Source organism: Diceros bicornis, chromosome 38, assembly GCF_020826845.1.
Source record: "Diceros bicornis minor isolate mBicDic1 chromosome 38, mDicBic1.mat.cur, whole genome shotgun sequence".
Lineage (NCBI taxonomy): Eukaryota > Metazoa > Chordata > Mammalia > Perissodactyla > Rhinocerotidae > Diceros > Diceros bicornis.
This window is the reverse complement of record NC_080777.1, coordinates 16,995,232-17,011,420: the sequence shown is the minus strand read 5'-3', so window position 1 is coordinate 17,011,420 and position 16,189 is coordinate 16,995,232. Positions and strand designations below refer to the sequence as shown.

Sequence of the window (16,189 nt, the reverse complement as noted above, 5' to 3'; positions counted from 1 at the left end):
TAGTGACTAAATGGCTCAATGGAGGCTATACAGCTTAGGAAAAATTCAGCTACCATAACTGGTCACAACCCAAGGGCGAAGTGGGCTATTGTCTTTCTGAAGTCCCCATTCACTGCTACAATATAAAGGGAATCATATAACACCAACGATCCAATCTAGGGATTCTCATAGAAATGAATGTTGAAGGTAACTCAGACCTATATGACTTACCTTGAATATATACGAATAAGAAGACAGATTTTTAGACTTTGGTACTTGAAAGAGAATATGGCTTTGATAGAAAAGTATATATTTATATATCTATATCTATATCTACATCTATATGTATGTATGTATATAATTATGCATGCATATACTTAGTAGAGTGGTTTGGATTACTCTGTTTATATTTATCCAGGAGACAGATTATATCCTTCTAATTTACTAAATTCACATTTCCATCCTTATCTCCAATTTCCTCTAAAATGTTTTATGTACACACACACACACACAGGTTTTATTTCTTTACCTGGTGGAGTCCAAGCTACAAACATGGAATAAGGTCCAATTACTGTAATATTATATGGAGGCTGGATTTCTTCTGGTGTCAAGAAGGGTGTTTGTACAGTGTATTCATCACTAGGACTGCTACCACCTCCAGTAGTGGCTTCCAACTTGTAACTGTATCTATATTTAAAGAGCAAGAATTGTGATAAGGCAATGCACAAGAGAACAGAGCAATGATTGCTGGCTTTTCTATCCATTGCTTAGTCCTAAATTTGTGACAGATGGAAAATTCTTTGCTCCCTGTCCAGAAACTTTACCATCAGCTTGGTAGTTTTTCTAGCACCAAACTAGCACTTGGTAGTTTTACTAGTTTTTCTAATTTGGGGGCAGCATTCTCTCCAGACTGTCACTATTTCTGCCCCTCCTAACTTTTTTTTTTTTTAAGCCTTTAGTAATTCATTGCTTTTCTTAAAGGTTTCAGGAAAGTCTTGTAGTGTGCTGGTGGATTGTGGAGGATTCAAATTAATCTTCCCCATTTTTGAATGGGTTGGAGTTCAGGGAAATATGTTTAGAGGAAGATGTTTCTAAATTGATCTGCTACTCTCTACAATAAAACTAAATTGATCTCTACTCTCGGCAATAAAACATCTGTTGATCTAAGATATATTTTGTGTCTGCTGAGAAATGAACGGGAATGAATTGCAAATATGTGGAACTTTTTCCCTAAAACCACTCATGTCTATATCTAGTGTAGTAGGTAGAGAAAACATTATACCAAAAGAAAATGTAGTTGATGTAAAACAAAACTCTCTAAATCTCTTTTATTGCTAGATTAGGAATGCATGTTTTGAAGATAATTTGATAATTTTGAAAGCTTAATACTTTGTATATTATTTTATTTATTTTATTTTATTTTTTTTGGTGAGGAAGATTCGCCCAGAGCTCACGTCTGCTGGCGATCTTCCTCTACTTTGTATATAAGATGCCTCCACAGCATGGCTGATGAGTGGACTAGGTCCGCGCCCGAGATCCAAACCCGTGAACCTGGGCTGCCCAAGCTGAGCGTGGAACTTCAACCACTCGGCTTTGGGGCCGGTCCCTGTATATTTCATAACTTAAAAATTCTCGTGCTTTCATGTCAAATAGAAGACTAATTATTTATTTACGTTTTTAAGGAATTTCATGTCCTTTGAAGACTAATGTAATGAGTTAGCACTTGGTTCTTCCATGTCTGAAATGGATTAAATGATCCCATCAGCTATGGAATGGCTAATGAGTGAGGAGATTAATTAACCAATTAATTTAATTTTGTTTCAGTTGGAGATGTACTCTTTCTCAACCCTGAAAAATCTAAAAATCTAACTGTATGGTTGATAAAGTTTTCTTTTCGTTTACCTGCTGTTGGGCTCCAGGTTTTTATCAGTGAAATTCTGCTCCTCACTGCCACCAATGAAAACCAAAGTTCCATTACGACTCAATTGATACTGAGAAATGAGGCCATTGGGCTTTTCCGGCGGACTCCAATATAATTCCACCGTTGTAGAATTGATGATAATGTGTCGAGGTGTCACCCAAACCCCTGGCAAAAATAACACAATGAGGTTTTATTGTTAGGATAAAATAAACACCGTATCAAAAATCACACCATCACCTCAATAATATGATACTTTTATCTGTTGACAAAAAATCTCATGGCGAGCAACAAAAATACATGTGTTTACTTTGGAGGTGAAATACATAATTGAGTGTAAATATTTTTTTTATTGCTTCGATTATGTTATTTTTGAAAGTGAATGCGTTTTTAGAAAGTGAATGTCAGACAACTCTCTACAATAAAAGTAAATTTTTATTTAGTGGTGGAAAATTTCTCTATTGTGGCTGTCACGCTGAATGTAATCAAGGCCTGAGAGACTACCCAGGGTTTTTGAGCTTTAATACCTATTTACTTGGAATATGTGGAAATAATCATAATCTAGTATTTACCTGAAATATCAAATTCAACAAATAAGCCTACTTTCCCTTTTCCCATCTGATACCACATGCTATGCTTCTTTTCCTTCTTTGTCTCTAGCTACTCCTTCCAGCCTCATTTATTGGTTCTTTTTCCCCAACCAGACATCGAAATGACCGGTGTCTCAGAGACCCAGACTCTTTCCCCTCCCTTTCTCTCCCCTCATCTCCTTTCCTCTCCTCTTCTTTCCCAACACTCACTTTCTAAGTGAGATCTCCATTTAGTCTCAGTTTTAAATATCATCGATATGCTCACTACTCCTGAATGTATATCTCTAGACTACAACTCTCTCCTGAGCTTCAGACTCATGCATCCAACTGTCTACTGGACACTTCCATTTGGAAGACTAATTCTATATCAAAAACTTAAAACACCCATAATAGAACTCTTGGTTTTCCTGTCTACAATCTATTCATCTCCCAATGTTGTCCATCTAGCCATTTTCTTGGATAACAAAAAATTATCTTGAGGCTTTCACTTTTTCTCACTCCTAAATGTAATCTACCATCACAGCCTACAGATTCTACCCTGAATATATGTTGTTCTCTACCTCTTCACTGCTGCCTCTCCTGATCCAAGCCATGTTTCTCTCTCTCTTATGGACGCCTGTCATAGCCTCTAAACTGGTATCCATATTTTAAATCTTGTCCTTCTCTACTCTGCTGTAATCTTTATAAAAGTATATAAAGTATATATGTAAGCCAGCGTACTCTTTATAAAATATACAACCCTCTTGAAATTAATCATATGATATAATTCCAATTCCTTATGATAACCTGCATGCCCCTACATTTTTCTGGTTCTGGTCTAACTGGCACCATTCTCTCCATTATTCATGAAGCTCCAGCCACACCAGACTTCTTTCTATCCCCAAAATTCTTCAAGTTCTTTCCCACCTCTGAGCTTTTGCACTTCCATTCCTTCTGTCTAGGACACTTTTGCTCATATCACCATGATATTTTTGCATGTTATTCTCATAGTTCAGTGATCTGGTAAATATCACCTTATCAGGGAGGTCTTATCTGACCACCTTCCCTAACTATAACTTTAACCCTATCTGAAGTGATCTCAACCTAGTTCCCCTCAACCGTATGTCCTTTTTCATTTCCCTCTTGACAGCCATAACATCATAATTATCTTCTTTTTTTTGATATTATCATTATTTTTATGTTGTTGTGGTTGTGTGGTCTACTTATTTCTCCTGCTTCAATACAAAGTTAGCTCCATGAGGGCCGGGATCTCCTCTGTCTCATTTGTCAATGAATCTTTATGGATAGCAAATGCCTAAAAAATATTGACTGAATAAATTTATTGTAAATATATATCCTGTAAATTACTATGTTAGGCATTCAAGGCAGTCCTAGGTAATGAAAATGTGACTAAGATGTGGCTTATTCTTACAAGTTTACCCTTCTGGATAAAAGATAAAATATATACACAAACAACTGTAATTTAAGGTCAAACATTCAAGTACTCTTATAGCATACAAACATATTGATGGAGAACCTAGCAATGAGAAAGACAAATCCTACCATTTCATGTTGTCATCTAGGGATGCTCTGAATAGACACAGTAACTCTCTCCTTCAGCTTTTAAAAACTCATTTCAATACCAGGTTCCCTGTAATTGATAGTTTTTTGGTTGGTTGTATCTCCTGTGTAAGTTCCTCAGTCAAGGGTAAGATTTCCACACTTTCAAAAGAAAAATTTTCAGGACATTCAAATGCAATTTATTTAGCAACATTCTGAAAGAATCAAAATAAATTTAAAAATGGCTCAAACTTACTGATTTTCTAAGGAACAACTTATTCCAGAGAAGAAAGTAGTTCATTTTGTTCTGAAAGCTCACTCTATGTTAGATGCTTGGACAAATCCATAAATCATAGTAAACATTTATGTCTGGCTTTCTCTGCCAAAAGCTGCTGTGTGACTCAACCAACTAATTAGAGTTCTGATTTAAAAATGATATTAATTTGTTGATTTAAAACATAAAGTTTAAGGTTTAGTTCATAATCTGCTTCCTACCGTCATGTCTTTCTCACCTTGAAGGATGTATTAAAAATCACCAAGGTACTAGAAAGACTATTGCTTAGTTTTCACTCTTGAATCAGTCAATGCAGCCTATGGATATAGAGAAGTTTGTGAAATAAGATGAAGCAACATTTTGGGTTTGCTTCATGTTTTAAATAAAAGTTGAGTTTCATATTTACACAAGCTAGTGAAAGCTCTGTTCACGTAGGTAATAACCCTGTGTCCATTGGTTTGATTTACAAGATGAAATTGAAATGTGTAAAAAGCTAATAAGTGCTGTGTTTTTATTTGCATAATGATATGGAGACACTGTTATCTGGGCAGCTGCAAGAAATCTTTGATGGACTAAGGCCCTCCTTTGGTGAGATGAATCTCAGGTGAAGAATCTGCCTCCCTCTCTGAGCCTTAGTCTCAGGTAACATCAGAAAACCTATTCTACATAATAGAAGTGCAGAGTTCAGGCAGCTCAAGGGAAAGAAATGGATGGTCTGAGGGAAATCATCTAGAAAGGAGGTGGGGAACAGGTAAACTAGGTGAGAAGTATCAGAGGGAAAGTTCAGAAGGAAACCTTCGTGGGTCTCTTGACATAACAGCTACCAAAAAAAAAATAAAGCCCATCTCTACTGGATTTGTTTTAAATTTGTCTTGAGTGCCATGCAATATTATCCACTTCTGATGTCCTACAAATCTTCATTTCAATTCAAAAACCCCAATATTTATTGTGGATTGGCTTTCTCTTAGAAGCTAGTGAAGGGAACCAGTTCTGTATTGGCTGATGCCAGGGATGCACTGACTTCTACATTGACTATTTATTACTTGTTAATTTATTCATTCAACATTCTACTCAATTTTATGTCATTTTCTGTGTTGGGCACTGTGGATGTGGGGATAAAGACATATAATCTTTACTCTTCAAGGAACCCATAGCTTCATGGAGAATAAAGACAAATAGATGAAAATTTATAATCCAGATTGATAAATACTTTAAGAAAAGGAAGTATAGTGTGCTATTAGAGCATTTGAGAAGGGTTCCCCAACATAGACTGGGGTGAGATGGGGGTAGATGAGAAGCGGAGGTGATCATAGGAGAAGATTTCCAGAAGGGGAGACATGTGACCCAAACTTTTAAAAAGTAAGAGTTAGCTAAGTGAGAATATAGGGAAGGGTATCCAGGCTGAGGGGAACCCACACAAAGTCCTAGAGACATGGGAGAGCATGGTAGAACTACAAATACCTCAGCGTGACTGGTGCATTGGATGGCACGTGCGGAAGACCATAAGTCTCGACAGATTGGCAGAAGCTAAAACTTGAGGAGTCTGTTTTGCTTTACTAAGAAGATGTGGGTTTTTTTTTTTCCTCGAAGGAAATGGGATTTTATGGAGGTGACTAATGTGAGAAATGCCCATTTTGGCAAAAGAGGAGAGAGAATTGGGGTGGGGATATGAGAAAGTGGAGAAATGACTAGAGGCAGGGAGACTAGTTAGAAGGATCCAGAGAAGTTATAGAAGTGTGAACTAAGGCAATGTTGGAAGGGATGAAAAGGAAGAACAAATTTTTTAAAAATCCTTAAGATTGAAAATAAATAAGATTTTATGAAGAATTGCATACTACCACTTAAGGAAAAGAGAAGCATTAAGAATGCCAGTTTGGAGGCTTGAGTGATTAGGTGGATGGTGGAAGTTGAGAGAGGGAACAAGGAAGAGAAGCAAATTGGGGAGCGAGGAGAGAAATTTTGTGTTGCAATACTGAGACTGACACATTTGCAAAACACCTAAATATAAACATCTAGTGGACTGGTGGACACATAGGCCTTAAATCCATGAGTGTAGCCTTTGTGAGAGCTGCAAAATTTGGTAGCTTCAGCTTTCATTAGGAATTAAAGCCAGTACTTGAAAATTCCAAAGGAGACTATGGAGTTACAAGTGTAAAGAGTAGTGGAAGACTCTAGAGGAACATCAACAGTTCAAAGAAGGCAGAGGAAGAGGAATCTGGAATGAAACTGAGAAAGATTAGTCTTCCTTCCTTCTTCTTTTCCACATTATCACTGCTGGGGAAGCACGCCTGCAATTTTGCATGATTGAACTCTACAATGAATTAGAGCTTGCTGGTAGGGCAGCAATTCTAAAAAGAGAGAAATAACACAATTTGAACTCTTCCCACTATTTGACTAAAGGTACACAATTTCTTATGAGGATAAAACTGTAGAGAATTATGTTCAACTTACCAATGAGGTCATGATATGCGTGAACTTTTTTTTTTTTTTTTTTTTTTTGTGAGATCAGCCCTGTGCTAACATCTGCCAGTCCTCCTCTTCTAACCCCGGGCTAACATCCGTGCCCATCTTCCTCAACTTTATATGGGACGCTGCCACAGCATGGCTTGACAAGCGGTGCGTCGGTGTGCGCCTGGGATCCGAAGCGGCGAACCCTGGGCCACCGGAGAGGAGCGCGCGCACTTAACCACTTGCACCACCGGGCTGGCCCCTAACTTTTTTTTTTAGATTGCAAATGAGAGACAAATGAGAAGAGCTCAGGGTGGCTATGAACAAATGCTTCTTTTAATTCTCTCCATACCCACTTAGGACACCCAAATGTTAGACCTTCAAGCTATGTCTGATTCACTCAAATAGGCATTTTATAATTAGTTATATTGGGGTTATTAATTTAAAATGATATATATTTATTTCCATTTTACAGTAAAACAGCATAACTTAGTGTTACTGTTAACTTGTTTTCTTACAACCCCCAAGTTAAGTACTCAAACTACATTTATTTCATATATGAGTTATTCACAAATAGCACTTATACAGCCAGAAAATGGATTCTAAATCCATGTTGTTCTGCAGAGGAAAGCCCATTTAGTTTATCATTCCTTTGCACAGTTATTTGTGTTAAAGGAAAGGTGTATATAGTTAAAAAACGAAATCCATTAAAACATTTCTCATCTCACACTCCCTTGTTCTGTTGAAAGCTATAATTTTTAAGTCATGAAATCTGAGCTCTTTCATGAAATTTTTTTTGGAAAATAGATGCATATTTTCTAAGAATTTAAATATATAGATTTGATGCATAAGCTAGAGCAAGAGACCCTGTTATTTTATCAGGCTTGAGTTCCAGCCAAAACTGGTTGATAGATCCTTCAGAAATTATCCATTATCATCAAAGTATCCATTTGATAGTTTACCTTTCCAAAAAATCCACTGCTGGTTTCTTCCTTTCAAAGCAACACTAAGCTTTTTGACACGAAACATTCTTTATATAGAAAACATCATTAGTGAATTCCTGGTGAGGAGACATATGCCCCATATGTGGAATTTTCCATTTTATTCCCCATTTACTGGTAGGAAGTTCAGGTCTAATATTCTGAGGTACAACAATCCCTTTCATTAGAAGAGTAATGGACAAGTACTTCAGGACTCTCTGATGGTAATTAACATATTTCTGTTTAGAAACTTATTTGTGCCTCTGTTTCCCCACAGGGAAAATAGGCAGATAATAAAGATTAACAAAATAATTAGTTGATCTCTAGCCCAAGCTTCTGAGCATATTTTTCTCCTAAAACTAAGTGATATCACCCATCCCAGTTCCCAAACCAAAATCAACCATTGTTATCAACTGGGTGTGTATGCTTCAGAATTTTTTCTATGCATTTATCTATAGAAATGAATATCATTTTCTACGTGTGTTTTTAATACATAAAACATACCATATATTAATGTACTTCTATAACATCCTCTTCATATGTACAGATCATCTCATTCTTTTAAACTGATGCATGGAATTCCACGATAGGAATATACCTGAATTTATTTAGCAATTCCGCTTCTCATGGACATTTAGATTGCTTCCAACATTTTACCACCAAACAAGCAAATAAAACATGCTTCAATAAACATCCTGGTACATACCCCCTTGTGCAATTGTGGAAGTACTATTTTCTGGCGTAGATAAGGAAAATGAAACTGATGTGTCATGGAGAATTAACATTTTAAACTCAATAGACATTGCCAATTTGCCTTCTAAGGTAACGGTCCCACTTTACATTCCCTCACACTGTGTTTGATTTTATATTTCCGCCTTTGTCAAAATCCCTGTTCCTTGTGGTCCATTTCAGAAGTCATATGATCCATAAAATCTTTCTGGATGTCCATGATGGGCTGTAATCTCTCCTTCCTCCGATTAATGTGAGCATTCTGTTCATTTGTTCTTAACATCACCCTTCAGATTCTCTCTCTTCATAAAAGTTTGGGTACTCGTGCTATCATTTCTATTTGACTGTAAGTTCTTGAGGGCAGTGAATATTTTAGTCAACTTCAGCAGTGGACATGGTGCTTGTTATATATTAGGCACTCCAGAAATATTTAACTTTTGCTTTTTTGAGGAATTTCATATCCAAGTATATAATAATATATATATACTTTTTTTTTTTTTTTACAGAAAACCAAATCTGAAATGTTTGAAGAATTGAAAGCAAACATTACCTTGAGAGGCTTATAGTTTTACCAAACCTGAAGAATGGGAGCCTAGAATATTGTTTCATTCTGTACCTATCAACTTTATTCCTTCTTCTTTGTTTGATAGGAGTTTATAGGGCTCACTTCAAAATGCCATAAGAAAACTTCTCCTCCCCAATCATGGGTATTTTTTAATTACCTTGAGGGGCTGCCTGCAGTGTCTGACCTAGAAAAGGCTCACTCGAAGTGCATCCAGCAGATGTACAAGCTGTAAGTGTGAAGCTGTAGTTGGTGTATGGCTGGAGACCTAGAAAGAGCAACAAGAAATAAAGTACATCTTGAGAGGGTTATTTATTATCAATGAAGCATCAGCAGTAACATGCGGTGCTGTTGATGTGATATCCAAAAATTTTAAGAGCAGAAAACACTCTTTAATGGAGATATGAACTTCCTGAGCAGCTCAGCATTAATAGAAATTTCATTTATCACTGATAAAAATAATACATTCTCAGCCTTAGGAGAGATCTTAAAATTCATGTAATCTATCCATCCATCTTTCTCTGGATTCCCCTGTACAAGATGTCACTGAAGAGGCTGCCCTGCCCAGGCAATTGGAATACTCTGTCTCCCAAAGAGACCATTCCATCTTTAGAAAGCTCTAGAGCTCTCCTTCTTTTGTTTGAAAGTCCTTCCTTATATTGTGGTGAACTCTTTCTATCACTTCCACCCTCAGGGACATATAGAACAAATCTAATTTCTTTTCCACATGACAGTTCTTCAAATATTTGTAGACAGTTATCAAATCCCCCCTGAGTCCTCTCTTCTCCAGGCTAACCATCCCAGTTTCTGCAACTGCTTCGTATATGAATAGGGGTGGAGAAAATAAAAAGAAGGTTAAATTCAATAGTTTTTAGCCCCAAGCCATATTCAGCCCATATTAACACCATCTAACCCTTTTTTTTTTTTTTAACTTTGCCCTTCTTTACCATATGTGCCTATAGTAGACCATCTCACACTTGCATCTGTAGTTTTTTGGGTTATGTTGGTTTTGTCTTTACACATAGACTAAACATAATTTGATGAGGGCATAGAGCTTATTATTTCTTTTGTATTCAGAATATGATGCAGCCCAGTAACTGCTTAATGAGTTCTCAGGAGAGAAAAAGAATGACAATCCATTTATGATAAAAGTTATATGTTGTTAGACGTCACCCCTCTGTCGCTGGTGACTTTGCACAAGTTACTTAGCTTCTCTTTGCCTTAATCTACTGATCTGTAAAATGGGGAATCATCCAGCTCTAAGGCTGTTGAGAAGATGAAATGGGTTATTTAGAGTCATATTTTATTTTAGCAGAAGCAACCTTAAGACTCAGCGGCATTCAACAAGGGGTATAGTGAGGCTAACATTTCTTGCCTTGATTCTTAGGAAAATTCAAACAATGCCAAAGCTTTAAAAAATTTTTTTCTTTAAAGAATAGGACTTAATCTATATGTCAAATAATTGTGCTAAGTCATAACGTGGAACTAATGATTACTATACTTATTTTTCCTAATTTTGAACTACATTTTTACATATTTTGTTCTTTAGGTGGGGTGACTCTTTCTCCAGAGACATTCATGTGTCACTCTGTCACTTTATGTAGATTTCTGCCCAAATGCTACATTTAAAAAAATTTGACCACTCTGTCTATACCCTACACCCAGTACTTTTCATCCCCCCAAATTACTTTCTTCTTTCATAGTCTTCAACATGATCTGATGTTTTATTACAGGTCTGTTATTTATTGTTTGTCTCCCCCTGTGTGATGTAAGCTCTAAAAGAGCAAGGATTTTGTTTCACCTACCACTGTATCCTTCAAATAGCTCAGGCACAAAGTAGGTGCTCGTTAAATGAAGGAAAATATTAATTAACCGGTTCATTTAGAATTGGAGCCGTAATCTGGGTTCTCTGCTAAAGCAATAATGTTCTGCAGCTGGTGCTGCTCCAGGATTCAGCTTCAAAGCCCTTTGTGTCTCCTTATCAATTTAGTGATAAGATGGAGATACTTATGTGATTGTAATCTTCCATTTGGTTGCTATGGAGGATTTACATAATTTTGATATTTACCTGACTTACGGATGAGGAACATGATGAAAGATCTAAGCCATACCCAAGCCATGTATGTTTGATAAAAGCTTACGGGAAAATGCTAAACATTATAAAATATAGAGCTCAAAAGAAAATAGAAGGAAATATTCATTTTCCTGAAGGTCAGAGACCGCAGTGGCAAGCTGATTCTCTGACGAAGTCCCCTCTTTACTTCCACTACTGAAGAACGGGGTCCCGACCCTTGTAACACCGTTTCAGCTGAATATCTTACTTTCTCACTTAGAACATAAGACCTTTGAGAGTAAGGATGGTATATTTGAGTGGGTTTTCTTGATTATTATTTTTTTCCAATAGTGCCTATTTTAGGTTCAATGTTTGTTAAATATTGTTTAAAGAAAACCAAGCCCACAAAAGTGCTTCATAAAGATGGCAGGGCTATGAGGCTATGATGTCCTTGATATTCATCACAAGCGTGATTTGACCAAACAGGTCCTTCCTCATAATTCCATAGGTGTCCCTGCCCACGGCATCTCTTTCATTGAGTAGGAGATTCTTCTCTAGTTGCAGAATATTATTAAAATAACAACACAATTAAAATGATTTGTGAACTACAAATATTTTCTAGATCTTTTCTGAATGCCAGACTTAAGTATGGCTGGTAATAGTGAAGCAATACTTGATTTCTCTCTGGAATATTCTGACAAAAAAAAAAAAAAAAAACAAACCTTAATGCTCCTCCTCATTTTGTGTTCTGGCTGGTCTGGTTTCAGATGTGCAGTGACTTATGAAGAGCATTTTAGGATGGGTCTTAGGGAAGGAAGAGAAAACTTGTCATCACAGAGGTGTGCTAAGGTTGATTAGAAGATTGAGGGCATTTGCAATGAGGATGGTAGCTAAAAAGATTATTAATGTATATAAAAGTAGAAATTGTCCTTTCTTTACAGAATCTTTCTGAAGCGAGTTGAGTGACATCCATTTTATATATAGCCCAGAACACTAGAAGACAGCTGTTTAGAGGTGGAACAACAGTGGAACATCTAGCCCTTTAGGAATTTTTGATAGATGAGGAAGGTGTGCCAAAGGAGTTTGTTACAGTGTTTAAATTGGATGGGGTGGGTTGGTCTAGGAGAGTATGGGGCTGGGGCTGGTAGAGGAATATGTCTCTTGAAGCTACTGGAGTACCAGAATCAAGGGGTGGATGTAGAACTGAGCACTGAGTAGAAAACCTAGATCAAGAAGTCAGAGAGTGCAAAGACATCACTAAATCAAGAGGAGTGAACGTGGAGAACTGGAGAAGAGACAAGGATTGAAGAACCAGAAAGACGAGAGTGGGAGGCATGAGACCCCAAGGGAAGGAGGGGAGGATGATGGACTTAGTCTAATCCATGGGCAGTTTATCCTCAACAGCTGTATCTGCCCCTGAAATGTGGGCGTGCTGGCCAATTTTAAGGGCCGTGTGGGGCAAAGAGTGGAAATACTCAGGCTCATTTCAACTGACATTTGCCAGCTTGTGTCATGCAACTCCACATCTGCTATATTTACCCTCAAGAGTCCATTCAGACTTCTGTTTATAACAAAACTCAAATTTTCCTCCGGTAAACCGGTCTTTTGACCACTATCAGGCTTTGCGCTTTGTTTAGAGTTGACTCCACATGGATTGAGAAGTTTACATGTGACCCAGGCCTGGACACAGCTCCCCACTCCCTTGCAGTGTTAGCAGCTCAGAATTGGGTCTGTGACCTCATTCAGGCCAGTGAAAGCTAGGACTTGAACCAGAACTTTGATTTTGACTACTGGTGGTTCTTTGTTCACCACATAGAGCTTGAGAATGGAGGAGAGCTCAGAGATGAAAAGACATTGGGTCCTGGAAAATCATTTGGTAGTCTTGAGTGAGCCATGCCTGACGTCTACACCTGAGTTTTTAGTTTCATGAGCCAATAAATGCCTATTTGTTAAGCCTGTTTGAATTGAGTTTTCTTTTCTTTTTTTTTTTTTGTGAGGAAGATTAGCCCTGGGTTAATATATGTTGCCAATCTTCTTCTACTTGATATGTGGGACGCCTGCCACAGCATGGCTTGATAAGCCGTGCATAGATCCATACCTGGGATCCGAACCCAGGATCCGAACCCATGAACCCTGAGCCACTGAAACGGAGCACACAAACTTAACCACTACACCACAGGTCTGGGCCCGAACTGAGTTTTCTGTAACTTGCAAAAAAAAAAGAGTTCTCAATAATACTATTATGATAATTACTAAAAATGTCACACGCCTACCCACAGGTTCAGAATCTTGTATGGTTTACCTGGGGACCATAAGCAGCTGTTACTACCCTGTCCTAGGTGGTCTGTCTTTACACAAGCTAGAAAGAGTTACAAGATAATGAGAGAGAGAAATTAGCAACAACACGAAAAGGTTTGTTGAAAAGGTGAAGAAGTTTCACCTTGAATAACACAGAACAGGCGTTATTATTCCTGTCTCACAGGTGGGAAAACTGAGGCTCAGAGAACCAAATATTCGCACAGTGAATAAGTGATCAGCTCTGGGTAGGAACTGTAGGGGAGGAAGAACTATTCTCTTACCCTCTAGGTCCTTCTGGCTGGTCTAAGAATTAAATTGACATGAGACAGAATAACAGGAGAAAATCAAACAAAGTTTAGTAACATGTATACGTGGGAGAAACCCAGGAAAACTGAGTAACTCACCAAAATGGCCAAAGCTGCCACCTTAAATACCATCTTCAGCTAAAGACAAAGGAGGATGTTGGGGTAGTGGTTTGAGACTTCAAAAGGGAGGAAGGCAATTCACATGGAGATGAAAAAGCAAATGTTTGGTAAACGAGTATTTGCTAAGTCATCTATGGACAATGTGACGAGAGAGAGAGAAAGAGAGAGAGAGAGAACTTTGATAAAAATGGGCTTAGCAATGATCCTCGCAGTCTACCAATACCCAGAGTTATCTATGATAATGGCCAGTCCTGGGGACAGGTCTTCTATCTTAAATTCTTTTAGGAAGTTAAGGGGAAGGTCACAGTTTCTTTCAGAGTCTTTTGTCCTTAAAAATAGTCAAACCAAAAAGATACATTTTGGAGTGGCAAATTCTGATCCCCCACAAACAAAGCCATGACTTTAACACCAAGCCCTGTGCTCTCACCATCACATATGAGCTACAGCCAAACACGTTGAAATTTTTTTTTGGGTAAGGAAGATTGTCCCTGAGCTAACATCTGTTGCCAATCTTCTTCTTTTTGCCTGAGGAATATCAGCCTGGAGCTAACATCTGTGCCAATCTTCCTCTGTTTTGTAAATGGGACACCACCACAGCATGGCTTGATGAGCAGCGTGTATGTCCGTGCCTGGGATCTGAACTCGCGAACCCTGGGGCAAAAGCAGAGTGCATGAACTTAACCGCTATGCCACTGGGCCGGCCCAACATTGAAATCTTTTAATGACTGCTTTCCCTCTGAAGAGCAAACAGCATCTGAAGGATGTCAAAATGGTAGAAACCATTGTAGCCGTTCTTGAAATAAAAGAAATATGTTAAAATGATTTGGTTCAAACATAAGTCAATACAAAAACTATAAAGTAAAACAAAAAATGAAACAGGGGCTTTTGTTGTGATTCCATTTTAACTCCTCTTTTTGCTGGACTCTATACATTAATTAAATATATTTTATGAGAAATGCAGTTATTTTCAAGGAAGTTGGCTACTAGATTAATAAATAACCTACTAGCTAAGGTTTACTGAACACTTAGACTTGCAGGCCTTTTGTGCACTTCCTGGGCACTAACACAATCAAGGCCTTCACACTGGTGAGGAACTCACCCATGATCACAAAGATAAGAAAGGGTGAGGCCAGGATAGAAATCCGGGCATTTGGGCTGAGAAATGTAGCCCAGAGCAACTGAGTCAAGCTTCCTAGCCTTATAAAGAAAATGATGACATAGGTAGCTCAGAGCCCAGTGAAACTTCCAGTAACATAAAAAACCCAAGTGGGAATATATATTTAAATACTTCCATTTTGAATACTACCACAATTCATATACTGAGGCCATACAGCATAGCTGTTAGGAGAGCAGAGTCTAAAGTTAGACTATTTTGGTTCTAAACTTTACCTACTTATTAACTATGACCATGGACAAGTTTTCTCACCTCTGGGTGCCTCAGTCTCCGTATCTGTAAACTGGGGGCATGATAGTGTAGATTGCTTAATTGGGCTACAGACTAATTTAAGGGAAGGCAACATCTGAACCCATAATTTTCTGTATTTTATTTCTTAGATCTTATATTTTTTCATATTGTTAGAGGATTGGATGACTAACAGGCTTCGTTCAGATAATCTGTAAGGAAAGTAAAGACTGCCATCAGGCACAGATGATTTACATGAACTGGATGACCTTTCATATATATGACTCTGTAAAACTCAATAAAATCAACACATTTCAACTGGAATTTGCTGTCATTTTAAGTAAGTCTCTATTGGTAGTCCTTAAAATGAGATATATATGAAATATTAGCAACAGGCAATGAAAAGGGCACACCAATTGAAAACTACTCGTGAACTGATCAGGATGAGAAGAGGGAAATAAAGAGCTGTCTCAAAGGAACTGTTCTGACTGTAACTTAATCCTGAAGTCAAAGAGGAGAAGGAGAAAAGAAAACATCATTCAAGAGCTCAGCATTGAATTAAAAGAGTAGGAAATAGCAGTTGCAGAGCAGAAAAAGGCAAATGCATGGAGATAAGCCAAGTATTTAACATTTCAGTATAGTGAAGATTACTGTGGCTGCAAATTACCTGAAATTCCCCACAGGGAATCATGTTCTCTTTTAAAGGAAAGAGGCATACTATAACCAAACTCATTACAATTACACTTTCAAGGAACATTTCTTTCAAGAGTAAATGTGTGTTAAAAAGTAACCACAAAAAGTCTACCTATGGATCATAAAAATATGATTTGGAAAACAAAACCCACGTCTATGTAAGTTACACTTGATGTACTCTATAAAGAACAGATTGTTTCTAATTTTTAATCTCAGATAAAAAGTTAGGAAAAGGCATTTTGTCCGTTACAATTTCAGATAGCCAGTATCTGACTACTTGCTACAAGCTTATTTGCATA

The 16,189-nt window shown here is 37.6% G+C and overlaps 1 protein-coding gene across 1 annotated transcript in view; it reads right to left on the bottom strand.

Moving 5' to 3' along the window:
• Nucleotides 1-16,189, bottom strand: part of USH2A (usherin) — a 747,185-nt gene that overhangs the window by 120,176 nt on the left and 610,820 nt on the right. The window contains exons 55-57 of the mRNA XM_058533703.1: nt 9,180-9,287; nt 1,882-2,065; nt 509-666 (exon numbers count right to left, since the gene is read on the bottom strand). Coding sequence (XP_058389686.1) covers nt 509-666; nt 1,882-2,065; nt 9,180-9,287 — 450 coding nt within the window. The remainder of the gene's footprint in view (nt 1-508; nt 667-1,881; nt 2,066-9,179; nt 9,288-16,189) is intronic.